General features: G+C 45.0%; 2 protein-coding genes across 3 annotated transcripts in view; one reads left to right on the forward strand and one right to left on the reverse strand.

Moving 5' to 3' along the window:
- Positions 1-10,751, reverse strand: part of KRTCAP3 (keratinocyte associated protein 3) — a 36,684-nt gene extending 25,933 nt beyond the window's left edge. Inside the window, exons 1-2 of one of the 2 annotated variants that reach the window (XM_077488791.1) lie at positions 10,676-10,751; positions 826-1,010 (exon numbers count right to left, since the gene is read on the reverse strand). In XM_077488791.1, the coding sequence (XP_077344917.1) occupies positions 826-1,010; positions 10,676-10,736 (246 nt within the window). In that variant the 5' untranslated portion in view covers positions 10,737-10,751. Of the gene's footprint in view, positions 1-825; positions 1,011-10,541; positions 10,632-10,675 lie in introns of those variants that run through there. The other variant, XM_077488792.1, reaches the window with a different exon arrangement.
- Positions 10,752-10,891: 140 nt separating this feature from the next.
- The window catches only part of SLC66A3 (solute carrier family 66 member 3), a 28,020-nt gene continuing 20,331 nt past the window's right edge, over positions 10,892-18,580 (forward strand). Inside the window, exons 1-3 of the mRNA XM_077488793.1 lie at positions 10,892-11,135; positions 16,358-16,440; positions 17,024-17,093. Coding sequence (XP_077344919.1) covers positions 10,987-11,135; positions 16,358-16,440; positions 17,024-17,093 — 302 coding nt within the window. The 5' untranslated portion in view covers positions 10,892-10,986. The remainder of the gene's footprint in view (positions 11,136-16,357; positions 16,441-17,023; positions 17,094-18,580) is intronic.

Here is an 18,580-nt window from a genome sequence, read left to right on the forward strand (position 1 = left end):
TCAGCCTGGCTGCTGATTGGCTGGAGTGGATGGATTGAAAGCAGCGCAGCCATTCGCTCACGCTGCTGTCAATCACATCCAATGACGCAGCGCGCCGGGGGGCGGGGCCTTGTGATACAGCGAGCGGCTATAGCCGCCGGCTGTATCACGGGGAGCGCGCCCGCAGGTGCTTCTCACCAATGCGAGGGAGCTCGCATTAACGTGAGAAGCACCTGCGGGAGGAAGCAGAGAGAGCCGCCGAGGGACCCCAGAAGAGCAGGTTCAGGGCCACTCTGTGCAAAACAAGCTGCACAGTGGAGGTAAGTATAACATGTTTGTTATTTTAAAAAAATAAAAAATTTTACTTTACAACCCCTTTAAATGCTTTGAAACAGAACCAAAAATTGAAAGTACCTGTATCTAATCAATAAGGATATATACACTTGTGGGCTGGACTTTGCATCGAGGATAAAGAGTTTTGTGAATAAATAACCATATACCTAGTGACAAGACTGGTTTATGTACACAAAGAGTGGTTACTATATACCTTAGGCCTGCACAGAAAATATATATAAAAAATTATATGTATGTGGATTTTGAATATTTGTATGATGTGATGGTGACTGTGTAGGCCTTTTAGTATATTCAATTCTTAAGGGTCCATTCACACCATATGTACTGGTCAGCCTACTCCCCATGCAAGGTAATCTGCCTCAAGCCCTCAGCTCACAACACTGAGCTGGTGCATTAAAAAAGTGCTTAAATTGGCAGTACCATCATAGGGAATAGACTGCCATAATGCAACACACTGCGCAGACATAAATCTTATCCCCCTTCCCCACTCACCAACAGTCCTGACACAACAGAGATGACATTGGCGGTGCAATATTCCGGGCTCACCCTCTTCTCTGGATTGGCAACATGCCTTAAAACAGTTCCATGAACAATGGCTCCCAAGATAAAGTTGATATGGCCTACAAAGATCAGGGCAATACCAGCTCTCATCAACTGCCGGGGTCCCTTCTCCAGACCTAAAAACAGTAAAAGTGCTTAGGTTTTTATTGTAGTGATAAAAAAAAGGACCAACACAGCCATAATAAACCAGTACATATAACCCAATAAAATGTATTATAATATATACACATACTCCAAGATGTGAGTACAAACATTTTTTGTTCAGCAAGTGTGACCAGATCTGGATTGCCGCTCTCCTTTAGCTTTAAGTCTATCCTCTTGACAGCTATTAAAAATAAGCTTTTTTGTGGACTTCAGTCAAGACCACTTTTCTTCTAGTGGGATGGTGAGATTTTATTGACATGTGTACAGATATTCTGCAACAATTTTATTTGTACAACAAAGCAAATGCATAAATTGGTCAACATTTACCCTAGGATCACACCTATGCATTTTTAGCGTGCTTTGCAGCTTGCACAAAACTGCACTACAGTCCATTTAATGTGGTTTTCCAAAGGTACACGTTCACAACTTTGTGTTTTGCGGTCAGTGAGTTTTTGAAAAGGGTCAGGGATTTTTTTGCATGCAATAGACATCAATGGAATTGCTCAAGAAACGCAAGTGTTGCGTTTATGATGCGATTTATGCGTTTTGCATCTTTTTCTGTTTAAAACACTATATAGCTGGTTGCTAAGGGAGCAGCTGCCGCATCCTTAACAGATGAGACCGCTTGTCAGCGGGGTTCCCCGGTGACAGCGAAAAGTGTAAGGTGGTGGAGGAAAAAAAAAAAAAAAAAAGTGTAGGGGCCCCTGCAGTCACAGCCATTCCACCATACTCTGCCGATATTACAGTGGGGGGGGGGGGGATTGTCACAGGTTTTTGCAAATGCAATTTTCTGAGCCGAAAAATGATCAGATCCATGAGTTTGATCGGTTGCACCACTAGTTGTAATATGCGGGTGCTACTCATGTATGCGTTCGCTTCTGCATGTGAGCTTGGTGGGACAGGGCGCGTTAAAGGAAAAAAAAAAAAAAATATATATATATATATATATATATATATATATATATATATATATATATATATATATATATATATATATATATATATATATATATATATATATATATATATTTTAAAAGAACAGTATAAAGGTAACATAAGAAAAAAAAAAAAAAAGTCCCTTTAAGATCTACGGGCAGAAGTGATGTTTTGACATTGCTTCCACCCAGCAATGGTATGGTATCACTTGTCTCCATACCCAGCATGGATGAACATCCAATTGCTTCAGCAGTGGCGGAGGGAACTGGGAGAGGGAAGCCCCTCCCGCCACTAATAAAAGCGACCTTGCGGCAAATCTGCCGCAGAGACCACTACTATCGGAAACCGGACAGCCGGCTGGAAAAAAAAATAAATAAAATACCGGGGCTATGGCTGCTGCCAGAACAATATTCCTCTTCAAACTTAGGACGTATATATTGGCGTGCAGCAGTCCATAAGTGGTTAAAAACCACAAAATGCACTACAAAACATGCCTTAAAAACACATAAAGCGCAGCCGCATAGATGTAAACTCAGACTTAGAAATTGGAAGGTTTTAACAGCATACTGAACGGATTTGCACAACATTGGATGTCTTATTATAGATAAAACAAGCCAGGAACAGGATAACCTCAGACATATGCTACCTGATGGTCATAAAACTTCCTCCCTAGCCTATTGGAACTTACCCCAAGAGGACTAAAGCTGGCCATACATAAGAATTTGGTTTGATTTTTTTTGTTTTAAAAGCGTTTACATTTCTAAATTGTTAGTGGGGTGAAAAATCGTATTTGTTTTTGATCACAGCGTCAAGAATTTGACGGAGCAAGATGGGAAATTTTTCGTGAACAAATTGCCAATAGTAAATACGGTTTTCATTTGGAAAAAAAATAAAAAAAATATTAAAAAAATTATATATTCATTCCAAAATTGATTAAAAGCCAACTAAATTTTGAAGTACTTTTCAAAGCCATTGGTCAAGACATCAAGCGTACTGAGAATATTCACACGAACGTTCATTTAAAAACCTACTAGTGTATGGCCAGCTTAGAAGAGCTCATGGACTTTGGTAACTTCACAGCTACTTTAGAATCCTTAATAGGATAGAAGGCATTTATCAAGTTATAGGTTGAGATTGGTGGGCTACGTCACCTGCTTATTTTTGAGACACCCCCACCTTGGTGTACTTTGCGTTAGCCAAGGTTCACGTTGATGTGATTTTGGCATGCCAAATGGGCATCTATTGCCAGCAATTGCACCATCCCAAAAGTAGTTTCTGTACTACTTTTGGTGACTTTGGGTGCAATTTCACAGGAACCCGCACAGAGGTCTCTGAAATCACCCCCGAAGTCAGACAGCTGAACTCGCACAATTTCACTTTCACAGCAGCGCGAACCCGGGCTCAAGGTTGAGAAGCAACGAACACAGATAATTTTCCACACTGATGATAGAGGGTATAAAATGACAAGTAGGAGGTGAAGGAACAAGAAAGGGCAGAAAAAGACCAAAAACACAAAGGAACATATTGTCATTGAGAAGCTGACATCACAGGGGTGCGTGAATGAGTCAACTCAGAAAAGAAGGAGCTGTGTTTCATTTAGCCCCCGTTCATGCAATTTGACAAGTCACACCCTATTGCTGGCAATCGCACTATACAAAAAACGGTGCAGTGCTGACCTTGCAGTGCCACACCAATTTGAAAAAGTAGTTCATGCGCTACTTTTGCCAATTTTAGGTGCAACTTGCATAGACATCTGTGCATCCTAAAGTCACACCTGAAGTTGCACTGACGTGCAGTTATGAAATTGTGCGATTTCAAAGCCACAGTTAATGTGAACAGGAGGCTTGGCATAACATGGCACAGAAAAAAACTCTCAGGAGGATTACAGTGTATTGGAATACAGAAGCTTCAATTTCAGAGCAAAGCTTCCAACCACTACAAAAGGCATTGGGCCGGTTCTTACCAGATGCCTTGGGCTGTGCTGGGCTTACTAATGCAGTCCCATTACACAAGAAGGCAAAAAGCCTCATTCCCCATTATGACAGATCTCCCACTGTACTGCTTGGTGCCATGCAATCCATTACATCAATGTCAGTTCAAGACTTCATACACAAACACTTTATTATATATATATATTAGGGATGCACCGAAATTTCGGCCGCCGAAACATATCGGCCGAAAATGGCCCTTTCGGCAATTTGCCGAAAGGAAAAAAACGGCCGATAATTGAGCCGAAAATTGGGCGTGGCCTGGGCGGGGCGGAGCTCCGCCCCCGCCCCTGGTGCCACCCATCACGGGAGGTGTATATCGCAGGAAAGCCGCCTCCGCCGTCTGGATCAATAGAGCGCCGGGAACATCACAGCTTTAATTTTAATAGCTGTGTGTTCCCCCGTCGTGCGCCGTCGCCTACAGCCCCTCCCCCTCGTTCGGGGAACTGATAGACAGATCACCCGTCCAGATTGGACGGGGGATCTGTCTATCACAGTTCCCCGGACAAGGGGGAGGGGCTATATGCGGCGGCGCGCGACGGGGGAACACAGCTATTAAAATTAAAGCTGTGATGTTCCCGGCGCTCTATTGATCCAGACGGCAGAGGCGGCTTTCCTCTCTTTCTGCATCACTGACTACACAGGGGACACAAACACTACTGGCTGCACGAGGGGGACACAAACACTACTGGCTGCACGAGGGGGACACAAACACTACTGGCTGCACGAGGGGACACCACACTTATCACTTTTACCATGTCGCCAGTCTCTGGCCACCTCCTGAACCATGTCGCCAGTCTCTGGCCACCTCCTGAACCATGTCGCCAGTCTCTGGCCACCTCCTGAACCATGTCGCCAGTCTCTGGCCACCTCCTGAACCATGTCGCCAGTCTCTGGCCACCTCCTGAACCATGTCGCCAGTCTCTGGCCACCTCCTGAACCATGTCGCCAGTCTCTGGCCACCTCCTGAACCATGTCGCCAGTCTCTGGCCACCTCCTGAACCATGTCGCCAGTCTCTGGCCACCTCCTGAACCATGTCGCCAGTCTCTGGCCACCTCCTGAACCATGTCGCCAGTCTCTGGCCACCTCCTGAACCATGTCGCCAGTCTCTGGCCACCTCCTGAACCATGTCGCCAGTCTCTGGCCACCTCCTGAACCATGTCGCCAGTCTCTGGCCACCTCCTGAACCATGTCGCCAGTCTCTGGCCACCTCCTGAACCATGTCGCCAGTCTCTGGCCACCTCCTGAACCATGTCCCCAGTTCTCTGGCCACCTCCTGAACCATGTCGCCAGTCTCTGGCCACCTCCTGAACCATGTCCCCAGTCTCTGGCCACCTCCTGAACCATGTCCCCAGTCTCTGGCCACCTCCTGAACCATGTCCCCAGTCTCTGGCCACCTCCTGAACCATGTCCCCAGTCTCTGGCCACCTCCTGAACCATGTCCCCAGTCTCTGACCACCTCCTGAACCATGTCCCCAGTCTCTGACCACCTCCTGAACCATGTCCCCAGTCTCTGACCACCTCCTGAACCATGTCCCCAGTCTCTGACCACCTCCTGAACCATGTCCCCAGTCTCTGACCACCTCCTGAACCATGTCCCCAGTCTCTGACCACCTCCTGAACCATGTCCCCAGTCTCTGACCACCTCCTGAACCATGTCCCCAGTCTCTGACCACCTCCTGAACCATGTCCCCAGTCTCTGACCACCTCCTGAACCATGTCCCCAGTCTCTGACCACCTCCTGAACCATGTCCCCAGTCTCTGACCACCTCCTGAACCATGTCCCCAGTCTCTGACCACCTCCTGAACCATGTCCCCAGTCTCTGACCACCTCCTGAACCATGTCCCCAGTCTCTGACCACCTCCTGAACCATGTCCCCAGTCTCTGACCACCTCCTGAACCATGTCCCCAGTCTCTGACCACCTCCTGAACCATGTCCCCAGTCTCTGACCACCTCCTGAACCATGTCCCCAGTCTCTGACCACCTCCTGTACCATGTCCCCAGTCTCTGACCACCTCCTGAACCATGTCCCCAGTCTCTGACCACCTCCTGAACCATGTCCCCAGTCTCTGACCACCTCCTGAACCATGTCCCCAGTCTCTGACCACCTCCTGAACCATGTCCCCAGTCTCTGACCACCTCCTGAACCATGTCTCCAGTCTCTGACCACCTCCTGAACCATGTCTCCAGTCTCTGACCACCTCCTGTATAAAAATATTTTTTTAAAACAGTCATTTTCGGCCTAGTGTATTTTTCATTTTCGGTATCGGCACATCCCTAATATATATATATATATATATATATATATATATATACCACTGCCTTCACATTAATCACCAGCAGGGCGTGCAATAGTGTGCACTGCAGGTGTAAACGGACCCTTGCGACTGATAAAACTAGAATTGTGCATCTGTACCAGGCACTCAGATTCCCCCCCCCCCATGTTTCCAGTGTGTTACTCTGGACAACACAAACTACTGGGAATGTTTATGTCGGAGGCCCATTGTGTCTTCCTTCCTCAGAGCCTGTAAAGGACATAAGTCATGTATTTACATGATTGTAGGATAAGGTCTCAGAGCACACAATACAGACTAGGTGTGGACACCGTGATCTCTCCTCTGCAATACAGGACTAGGTTTTATTTGAGTAGCTGAGAGAAACTAGAAAACCAGGTAAGGTACTGAGCAGCAGATAAAACAAAAGGCTAGATTAGTCATAGACACCCATAAAATGAGATCTATAAAGTCTGGTATAAATCATGTAGGAATGAGACTTCATTTTTTCACCCATTCTGCGGTGCCAACAATATGGCAGCTGTGGAGTCCTGTCTCAGTATCCCCACCAGCCCAAGGACAGTGCATAATACAATTCATTTATACCAAGCATTATGTTTCAACTCTATCCAATGGAGGAAGGGGGTTGGTAGTTTGTCACTTTATTTTTTGCATTTAGTGGGGGTGGGGAGTCTTCATTTTATTTAATTTTTTGTTTTCTGCTGTCCCATTTGGGAGATCTCATGTCACCTGTTCGCAGTTCTTAGCACCACCAGGGCTGTCTAACGCAGGGCAAAAGAGGCAGCTGCCATGGGCCCAGTCATTGTCGTGGAGCCCAGAGCAGCTGCCCCTTAAGCCGCAAAGAGTTTTCCCAGTGTAGCCGGACAACAGATACTCACACCCCTCCACACTCATCTACCTGCCCTCTCTGCTAGCTTACTTTGCATGCAGTCAGTTGTGATGTGGGTCATCTGTGTACCTCCCTGGGCCCTGTCAGAGCATGGGGGAGGGGGGGGGGGGGGGGGGACACCTTCCTGAGGTCCACCCTCTGGACTTTATAGAGGGAGGTTGCACGGAACAGAATACGTGAGGCAGGCCAGACCTACAAGGAGGGACTGAACATATATATTGGGCAAACTAATTTAGCACAATTACGAGTTCAGGATAGGAGAAGCCTTTAAACTGATTAATCCAAACCATGACAGTTGGTCAAGAATATCCTCCAATACTCAGAAATTAGTCAATCCAGGGAGATCTATGGCAGCTACTATGGCAGAGATATCTGGCTGTATATTATCTTTACTAAACAAAGACAAGATATTTTAGCTCTTAGGGGGGGGCAGATCAACCAGTGGAAGTAACAATTGCATGGCGCTTATGGTCAGTAAAAGGTGGAATAGTGCCCCATGCTTGGCGTCAGTGGGCAGAATAGCAACCCATCCTTGGCATCAGTGGGCAGAATAGTGCCTCAAGGGCCAGATAAAGGCAAGCAAAGAGCAACAGTTTGGAGGCCACTGTACTATATTATTACATTTGAGGCCAAGCTCAAAGCAGAATTAAACCTGCTCTTAAAAAAATAAAAATGGCCTCAGGGACCTTTATGCCATAATGTACTATTAAGCACAGCGTATTAGCACATTATGGCAGACTTACCCATCAAAACTGTCCCCTCCAGTGCTGCAAGGTCAGCACTCTAGTCTGTTATGGGCACATCCATTGTCTCCTGGTCTCTCTTCCAGGTTTGGACTTTTTGGCTGCTTGACTGGCAGGCAGCGACGATGTCACATTCTGACAGGAGTTGCATCGTCACAGCACAAAGTGTCATATGTATGCTCAGCGGCGCATGCAGGGCTCAGTGTACATTAATGCCGATAGGCAGGATGAATCCGTTATGAAAGAGACCAATGGAGTCTATTCTGTCATAAAAATAGTACCAGTCAAGCGTTATATTACACTTTAAAAGCAGTAGTAAAAATAAATAAATTTAAAAATAAATGCCCCCCGCAGGTTAAAGTCATAATGTACTAGTATGCATAGCATATCAGTACATTATGACAGACTTTTTTTTTTTTTTTAAGCAAAAGAGCCCTCCAGCAACTGCACTGACATGTCTTTCCCTGGTGACTTCCATCCTTGCCTGGGCTTCCTTCCAAGTTTTGTATCTTTGGCCACTTGAATGGCCAGCTGAGAAGTCATCACTCCTGTACATGTGCCCAGGGAGTCCCATCCCCATGGCACACAGTGCGGGCCATAAATGTGGTCCGAGTGGCCCATGTGCCTGTATCTAAAGCCAAAATCCTTTTTTGTTTTGGATAGGTTTGGAAGGTTTAAAACCTGTCAAGTCCCCCCCCCCCCCCCCCCCCCCCCCGCCTTTTAAAGAGGATTTTTTTCACCTTCTGTCTGAAGACCCTGTAGTACGAGATAATCTTCCCAAAAGCAGAGAAGTCCTCTTGTAGACCGTTGTCACCAAAGTGTCCCCATGGAAGGTTTCCCTGCTATTCATGCTCCAGCAACAACCAAAAACATTAGATTTTCTCGTGCTTTGTATTGGTTAAGATGGTCTTCAAAATAGACAAAATTCCTCCAGTGGGGGTCACAAAGTGCAATAAAAACTAGACAGGGGTTCCAACTTTTCCTTTAAGCAATACTTAAGCAGCAATTTATGTATTAGAAATGTATTCTGCTTGCCTTTATTAATCACCTCACCAGATAATGAATGATGATCATTTGCCATTCCAATCTGAATTTAAACAGAAGTCTCCCGACAGCCCACCCCAGGGCTACACACTCCATCATCCCTATCACCGCTGTGCATGCACGCCCCATCATGAGATCATGGTTTCTATTACTCTGGCCTGCCTGTGGAGTGTCTAGCATAGGCAGCAGCTGCATGTAAGGGTGGCTCAGGTGGGGCTCCATAGGACCCTGCAAGACAAGGAGCCATCCCGATAATGGAAATTGGGGCCAGTGATTGGATGAAAAAAAAGGGAGGAAAGACGAAATAAGATCAGAAGAAACCAACAGAAAATGCAAGTCTTTCCATCAGCATGGAAGAGGCAACTTCTAAATAGTAACCCTCAAACCCCACTATACAAGGTGCACCCAGTGAAGCCTGTACTCACCACCCCCACAGCCCTCTTGAACCCCTGGTCCAGATACAGGGTATGCCATGCACAATTCAGTGCTGGAGCAGCCAGTCAAGGGTGGGTTGAAGGTAGGACAATATCAGAAGACTGTTCAAGTGAAGCCATTGGGGGAGATCTACTAAAGCTGGTGCACTCAGAATCTGGTGCAGCTGAGCAAAGTAGGCAATCACCTTCTAACATCACTTGTTCAATTAAAGCGGAGGTCCACCCTAAAGTGGACCTTCCGCTCATCGGAACCCTCCCCCCCTCCGGTGCCACAATCGGCACCTTTCAGGGGGGAGGGGGGTGCAGTTACCTGGATAATCCAGGTAACTGCACCCACTTCCGGGATAGCTCTCTGCGGAAAGGGGCGTAACTTACGCCCCTTTCCGCAAGTGCCCGCCCCTTCCCGCAAGTGCCCTGCAGCCTGCTGGGAAACACACAGATCCCAGAGCCAGCGGGGAGCGTCCTTATTGCGCAGCGCGATTCGCGCATGCGCAGTAGGGAACCGGAAAATGAAGCCGAAAGGCTCCATTTCCTGATTCCCATACCCAAGATGGCGGCGGCAGGACCCGACAGACGACCTAGAGATCGGCTTCGGGTGCCGACATCGCGGGCGTGCTGGACAGGTAAGTGTCACTATTTTAAAAGTCAGCAGCTGCAGTATTTGTAGCTGCTGGCTTTAAAAAAAAAAAAAAAAAAAAAAAAAAAAAAACGCGGAGTCCCGGTGGACTCCCGCTTTAAGCTTTGACAATAAAACCTGGAAGCCAATCGGTTTCTATGCAGAGCTGCACCAGATGGTGCACACTCCAGTTTTAGTAAATAACACCAATGATGTGCCCTCACCACTTAAACCAGCCAAGATCACAGGGCCAGTGCGCCACAGTGCCCATCACAAAAAAATTATATATATATATATATACACACACACACACTATAAGAACCATGCACAGATATTAGTTTCAGTGCACCGAAATAGTTATAAAAAGTTTGCTGGGAAAGCAAAATACAACGACCAATCAAAATGTAACCATCACCGATCAGATTACATGCAACTGAGGTCTGATTGGTTGTTAGGTATGGGTGCACCTTTTATCCCTGCTCATCTAATACACCCCAACCCCCCCGTAAGTGCTGTGGAGTGATCGCGATCAGCCCCGGGGGTCCCCCGTACTCACTGAATCCACATAGCGCTTCCCCGCTCCTCCCGGCGGCCATGTCTGCTAAGACTCACCTGAGACCCGCCCCGGGAGAAATCATCTTCTCCGGAGCCGCCCACTGACGTCATCGCACCTGTGCTCTCAGGACTCACCTGGGAACTCGGGCTTCGAAGTTCTGAGAGCCCCGCCTCTTGGGTATAGAGCCCCGCCCATCACGGTCTCCTCTCCTCAGTAGGGGAGGGGCCATGTGCATCAGAGGGAGGAGCTGTTGGATCTCATCTGCCGCTTGGGACGCACCTGAGATCTGTGAGACCCGCCCCTCACTGTTATCTCTCCTGCTGTGTCTGGGCAGTAGAGGAGGAGCCTGTACAGGAGGGGGCGGAGCCGACCGATCAGGAAGAGGAAATGAGCGTCTTCTGACAGTACACGAGATAGGATTCCATCCTCCGGGAGATCGCTGATCATGGGGCCGGACACGGAGCTGCTGGTGTTCGCTAACTGGAGCACTCTGCTCGTCTGTATGGTGCTGAAATTCCCGCAGATCATGTCCGTCATGAGAGCGCGGAGTGCGGAGGGGCTGAGCCTGGGGAGTGTGCTGCTGGAGGTGACCGGGTAAGACCAATGGGGGCTGAGCTGGAGGATGACATCGGTGAGCAGCACTGCAACCTGGCCTGGGTGATCCCCAGCGATTGGCCATTGCCTAACTTACCACCTCCATACTGAGCTTTCTGTAGGTGGTGTTTAACCACTTCACCTCCGGATGATTTACCCATTCATGACCAGGCCATTGTTTGCGATAAGGAACTGAGTTACTTTAACCACTTGCTTACTGGGCACTTAAACCCCTCTCCTATCCAGACCAATTTTCAGCTTTCAGCGCTGACACACTTTGACAATTGCGCGGCCATACAACACTGTACCCAAATTACATTTGTATCATCCCCCCCCCCCCAAATAGAGCTTTCTTTTGGTGGTATTTGGTCACCTGTGCGATTTTGTTAAAAAAAATGTAAAAGGACTGAATTTGGGAAAAAAAATTAAAATATTTATAAATTTTTTTTACATTTTGTTATAAAATTTTAAAACAGGTAATTTTTGTACGTCATTGATGTACGCTGATGAGGCGGCACTGATGGGCACTGGACATTGCAACACTTCTAGGTGGCACTTGTGGGCACTTTCAGATGGCATATATGAGGCATACTAATGAAAAAGAATGGTGTTGCGCTCCACACAAAATTAATTAAATCAAATAATAGTGAATAAATAATCGCATACAAAATCTGAAAGACACACCTATGCGATTATAATAAACAATTAATTTAAACTATATCTATATGCATAAAATAATTTATAAAGTGACTAATAGGGTATTCAGAATATACACATATTCCCAATAACATTTATAAAGTGATCAGTAAAGGATACAAATAGTCTACGTATTCCTAATAAAGTGCAAGTGAAGCAATAAAAAAAATGCAGGTAATAATAATCCAGAAAGGCGTACAATACAAAATGTGTCTCAATCCATAAAAGTGCATCCAAGTGAAAAGGTATGTGTTGAAAGTTGTATAAAGGTAAAATCCAGCAAGTAAAACCACAAAAGAAAATATAAAAGTATATAAAAAAAAATATTATATAAAAAAATATATAAATAAGGCTAGATATAAACCACAATCCCAAAAAATTCCTTAAAGTGTCTCTATTTGTTGAAAAAATGACAATCCATATCGGGTCATGCAAATAAGTGAATCCACACTATGCTGTGTAAAAGGTTAATTCTGTGAACAAACACGGGATAGTTCCACCGGTGATCTTACAACTCCTCAAAGCAGGTGCGCACACACTGAGTGCAGTGGGTACCTTACCTCACTGCTGTCAGTTAGACAGCAATATGCTCCAATGGTTAGGGTGTGTATCCTCAGCTGATATAGGTACAGCAATATGCTCCAATGGTTTAAGGTGTATGTCCTCAGTTGATACAGGCACCCCAGATGGTTCCCTCCAGGTACTCAGCCATGGACCACAGATCAAACCCGGAAAAAAGAAGAGGGGCTCCAATAGTGAAGTAATGTCACACAGATTTTATTATAAAAAGGACAAAGTCCTGGGTACTCACATTTAGTAATACAGTAAAAACGTTACAGCTAAAAAACGAACGGACTCCTCGTTCGTACCCCGGACGTCGCTTCCGGTATCCTTAGGCAAATCCAAGATTTGCCTAGTGACAGTGTCACTGATTTCTTCTCCGTGTGATTGGGAGCAGAGATGAGTGACATGTCATACATGGCCACGCCCCCCCCCCACAGTTAGAAACACACCCCAGGACACACTTAACCCCTACACTGCCACCTAGTGGTTGACTTCTTCACTGCCAGTGTAATTTACACAGGAATCAGTGCATTTGTATAGCACTGATTGCTGTATAAATGACAATGGTCTCAAAAATGTGCCAAAAGTGTCCGATATGTCCGCCATAATGTCGCAGTCATGGTAAAAATCGCTGATCCCCGCCATTACCAGTAAAAAAAAAAATTATTAATAAAAATGCCATAAAACTATCCCCTATTTTGTAAACTCTATAACTTTTGCGCAAACCAATCAATAAATGCTTATTGCGATTATTTGTTTTAATTTTTTCCCCAAAAAATATGTAGAATACGTTTTGGCCTGAACTATTTTTGGGGGATTTTTATTATAGGAAAATGTAAAAAATTCGTTTTTTTTTTTTTTTTTTTAAATTGTCGCTTTTTTTTTTTTTTTTTTTTTTATAGCACAAAAAATAAAAAAAAACGCAGGGGTGAGCAAATTCCACCAAAAGAAAGCTCTATTTGTGGGAGAAAAAGGACGTCAATTTGGATTGGGAGCCACATCGCACAACCGCGCAATTGTCAGTTAAAATGACGCAGTGCCGAATCACAAAAAGAGCTCTGGTCAGGAAGGGGGTAAAATCTTCCGGGCTGAAGCAGTGGTGGAGATCTACCTCAACAACATGGGAGAAGTGAGATCTCCGGGCTCAGTGTCACCTTCTCACACCTGATTTATACCTGGAATTACAATACTACTAGAGCTGCACGATTCTGACTAAAATGAGAATCAAAATTTTTTTTGCTTAGAATAAAGATCATGATTCTTGCGGTGTAACATCATCTTTCACATTTTCACACTTTACTGTTTAGTGTGTTCTTCCCTTTTTTTTTTTTTTTTTTTTTTTTTTATTATTAATTAATTTGAAAAAGTGCTTCACAAATACGGTGTGACATAAAATATTGCAACAATCGCTATTTTATTCTCTAGAGTCTCTGCTAAAAAAAAAATATCATGTTTGGGTGCTCCAAGTAATTTTCTAGCAGAAAATAATGATTTTTAATTGTAAGCAACAAATGTCAGAAAAGGTTTGGTCTTTAACCACTTGCTTGCTGGGCACTTAAGTCCCCCTCCTGTCCAGACCAATTTTCAGCTTTAAGCGCTGATGTACTTTGAATGACAATTGTGTGGTCATTCAACACTGTACCCAAATGAAATTATCATTCCCCACCACACACACACACACACACACACACACATAAATAGAGCTTTCTTTTCATCACCTCTGTGTGTGTTTTTTTTTTTTTTATTATATATATTTTGTTATAAAATTTTGCAAAACGGGTAATTTTTCTCCTTCATTGATGTAAGCTGATGAGGCTGCACTGATGGGCACTGGTAGGTTACGTTGATAAGTGGCACTGATTGATACCACATGTGGGCATTGATAGGTGTTGAATATAGTACTGGTGGGCACAGGTGCACCCTCCTTCAGGTGCACCTCTGCTTCCTCCTTCAGGACCGATGTCCCTTGAACATAAGCCGGTGATCGGCTTTTTTTTTTTTTTTTTTTTTTTTCTCCTCGTGCTATCAGCTTGAGGAGAAAAAAATGATTACTGAGCTTTTTGTTTACATCAACTGTCATTGGCTGACAGCTAATCATGTGGTAAGGGGACTCAGTGATCACAGCATGCTCCCTGCAGGGGGTGCGGGGGGAGCATGCAAAGGGGAGGCCATCATATGACGCCCCTCGGAAATTCGGGTCTGCGATGTGGCTGTCGTTCGGCTATAGCGCGGACGGCAAGTGGTTAAATGATTAAACTTCCCTCATCTACACGCGGGATATCTTTCCTTTTGATAAAAAAATGAAAAGATACTTTGTTTCTACTTCTTCTGGTGTTGTAATAAAACTTGGCAGACTGCCTGGATTTTTATTTTCTCTCTCTGCTCTTGTTAGAAAGATTGTGACATGCTGTTTTGAAGATCGGGAAGGGAAAAAGATTGCAATTTTGATTCTTAACAATTATTCGTGCACTCTACATACTACCATATAGCAATTGCGTGCATGGCAATTATGGGTTTATATCAGGTGGTGAGGGGGCAACATACCATGCCACTGCAGCTAAAGGGGGGATGCGGTTGGTGCAAGGGTGGTAAAAAAAACACGTTAACTATGGGACCAATGACACCAATGGGGATCAGTGCTAAAAAAATATGCACTGTAACTTTACTAATGACACTGGTAGGGAAGGGGTTAACAGGGGCGATTTAAGGGTTTAGTGTGTGTGTGTACACTGTGGAAAGGCAGAGATCCGTGTCTCTGCTTAGCAGAAGCACAAGATCACTGCCTTCCCTTCACAGAAACGGTGATCTGCCTTGTGATCTGCCCTGCCTTTTACATAGGCAGATCGCTGGTCTGCCTGTGTCTCGCATGATTGGCAGGTCCCGATCACAGCGGGAGCAGGTTGCCTGTACGTGATTCTGCACAGAGCGGCCGCCCTGCTGGGTTTTTTATTTTTATTTTTTTTATATAAAAAAAAAAAAGTAAAACCTTTTTTTTTTCTTTTCATATTTTGATATAAGATTTTGCAAACAGGTATCCACTGATGTGTGTTGATGAGGCTGTACTGATTGGTGGGACTGCACTGATAGTAAGAACACTGATAACTGGCTTGTGTTTACATAATGATCAGCTGCAATTGGACACAGCTGATCACGTGGTAAAGAGCTGATGTTAGGGAAGCTCCAAAATATCGGCTGTCCTCACCCATGCTGCAGGTTCTCTATCTATCTATATATAAATATATATATATATATATAATATATATATATATGTTCAAACCACACATGTGAGGTATCACCGAGATTGGTAGAGCGAGAGCAATAATTCTAGCCCTAGACCTCCTCTGTAATGCAAAACGTGCAACCTGAAGAATTTTTTTTTAAGGGTAAAAGTTGTTGCCATACCACGAGCGGGGTGCAATTTTGAAGCGTGACATGTTGGGTATCAATTTACTCGGCGTAACATTATATTTCACAATATAAAAAAAAAAAAAATTAGGTAAACTTTACTGTTTTCTTATTTTTTGAATTAAAAAAGGTATGTTAAAAAAAAAAAAAAAAGTGCGCTTGTAAGACTGCTGCGCAAATACGGTGTGAAAAGAGTATTGCAACGACCGCCATTTTATTCTGTAGGGTGTTAGGGAAAAAAAAAATAATGTCTGGGGGTTCTAAGTAATTTTCTAGCCAAAAAAAATGTTCACTTGTAAACATCATGTCTAAAAAAGAGGCCCGGTCTTAAAGTGGTTAAGCCAACTCTCTTCAATGCTTTTTGGGTCAAGACTGCAGATCAACAAAAATCGGAAGTCCTTATCTGTATTCTGGGCCAGGGACCCCAAGTATTGAAATAAAAAGGCCGTCAGAAACATGCTTGGTAAAGGCAGCCTCCATGTTTCTCTGATAATCTGTTTCTTTAGAGCCAGTCATACTTTTCACTAAACGATGTTGCATTGTTTCTTTCCCTCTAGATTTCTTGTATTTCTGCGATACCAGATGTACTATGATTACCCAATGCAAACCTACCTGGAGTATCCAATGCTCATAGCACAAGGTGAGTATAAAGGACCCAATGTACAGCTTAGTCTTGTTTATCATTTGTTTTATGGCTGTATGAACTGATCACCAGCTAGGACCACAGTGCAGGGAATGGCAATAATATTTATCTAACTAGATGGTGCAAAGATAGTGATAATGTATGACCCTTAGCACACACCCACGTCTGTCTATGAAAATCAAGACACTGACATGGTACTTGAACAAAAAGTCATTTGAAATTATTCAAGTCAATGGTTGGACAAGCGACTTTTTTTTTATACTTTCTCCAAACCAATACCGGGCAACTCCTTTCTCCTTTTTCTCTTCACCTTCCTGGTCTGAAAAGAATGGGGAAATCTAAAATAGAATATATTGATATAGAAAAATATTATACATTCCCTTTTGAAGAACTGTGGACCCTTTCTACTTTTTAGATGTGCATTATGAATGATGTGACTCCATCTTTACCTGTATGTTACTGGTTCCTGTGCTGATTACTGGAACTTTTTCAGTTGTAAAAATGACCAAGCGGCTCAAGTCAACCATTGGAGCAATTATGTTTTTTACTGAATCATGCCAAGTTTTTCTTTTTCTTCCAGACGTTGTTCTTTTGTTGTTTGTCTTCTACTACACTGGAAGCATGCAAAATGCCCTGACTTACTCCAGCATGTATCCTTTACAATTAAGGTAGCTGAACGTCTCGTATGGGAAGGTTGTGTGTACCGTATATACTCGAGTATAAGCCGAGATTTTCAGCCTCTTTTTTGAGGCTGAAAGTGCCCCCCTCGGCTTATACTCGAGTCATCGCTGTCTGCCCGCTCGATCAGCGTGTCGAGCAGACAGACAGCGGCCATTCTATTCAAAAGCCGCGCCTCCGGCTCCGCCTTCGCCTGTGATAGGCGGAACACTGAATTTCCCAGCAGCCTGTGTTCCGCTTATCACGGACATCGTATCATCCTCGTACTACGGACGAGGATGATACGACGTCTGTGATAGGCGGAACACAGGCTGCTGGGAAATTCAGTGTTCCGCCTATCACAGGCGAAGGCGGCGGCGCAGCTTTTGAATTTTACAATGGCCGCCGACGAAGAGGGCACGGGACGGAGGCAAGGCACGGCACGGCACGGCACGGGACGGGACGGGACGGGGGCAAGGCAAGGCACGACACGGGACGGATGCAATGCAAGGCACGGCACGGGACGGAGGCAAGGAGGCAAGGCACGGGACGGAGGCTCGGGACAAAGGTAGGCTGGACACACACACACACACACACACACACACACACACACACACACACACACACACACACACACGGATGGAGACACACACAGGGATGGATGGATGGATGGAGACACACACACACAGGGATGGATGGATGGATGGATGGAGACACACACACACAGGGATGGATGGATGGATGGAGACACACACACACAGGGATGGATGGATGGATGGATGGAGACACACACACACAGGGATGAATGGATGGATGGACACACACACACACAGGGATGGACGGACACACAGGGATGGACGGACACACAGGGATGGACGGACACACACACAGGGATGGACAGGCATGTCTCACCCTCGGCTTATACACGAGTCAATAAGTTTGCCAGTTTTTTTGGGGGTAAATTGGGGGCCTCGGCTTATATTCGGGTCGGCCTATACTCGAGTATATACGGTAAGTAGAGAAGCAACAGCAATGTTGGTGAATTGTATTTATTATTACAGATGGTTATATAGTGCCGACAATTTACATATATACATTGACATCACTCCCTGCCCTCAAGGAGCTCACAATCTAAGGGTCCCTTAACTCCCATTCTTCATACATACACTTACTGGGGCCAGTTTAGAAAGGAAACAATTAATCTACCAGCATGTATTTGGAATGTGAGAGGAAACCCATAACGACACAGGGAGAACATGCAAGCCCTATGCAGGTAGTGCCATGGTTGAGATTCAAACCAATGACCTTGACGCTGCCAGCCAGAAGGGCTAATTACTTAGCCACTGTGCTGCCTGTCAACAATCATTCATGGGAGCTGTGATACTTCACTTTGCAGCATGCAATAAATGACATGCAGGGAATGATGGGGGATTGTAGTGCTGGCGGCCCAGCAATGGTACTTTTTAATTTGTAGAGAAAA

Source organism: Lithobates pipiens, unplaced genomic scaffold (genome assembly GCF_037356315.1).
Source record: "Lithobates pipiens isolate NorthernLeopardFrog02 unplaced genomic scaffold, aLitPip1_a1.2 Scaffold_18, whole genome shotgun sequence".
Classification (NCBI taxonomy): Eukaryota; Metazoa; Chordata; class Amphibia; order Anura; family Ranidae; genus Lithobates; species Lithobates pipiens.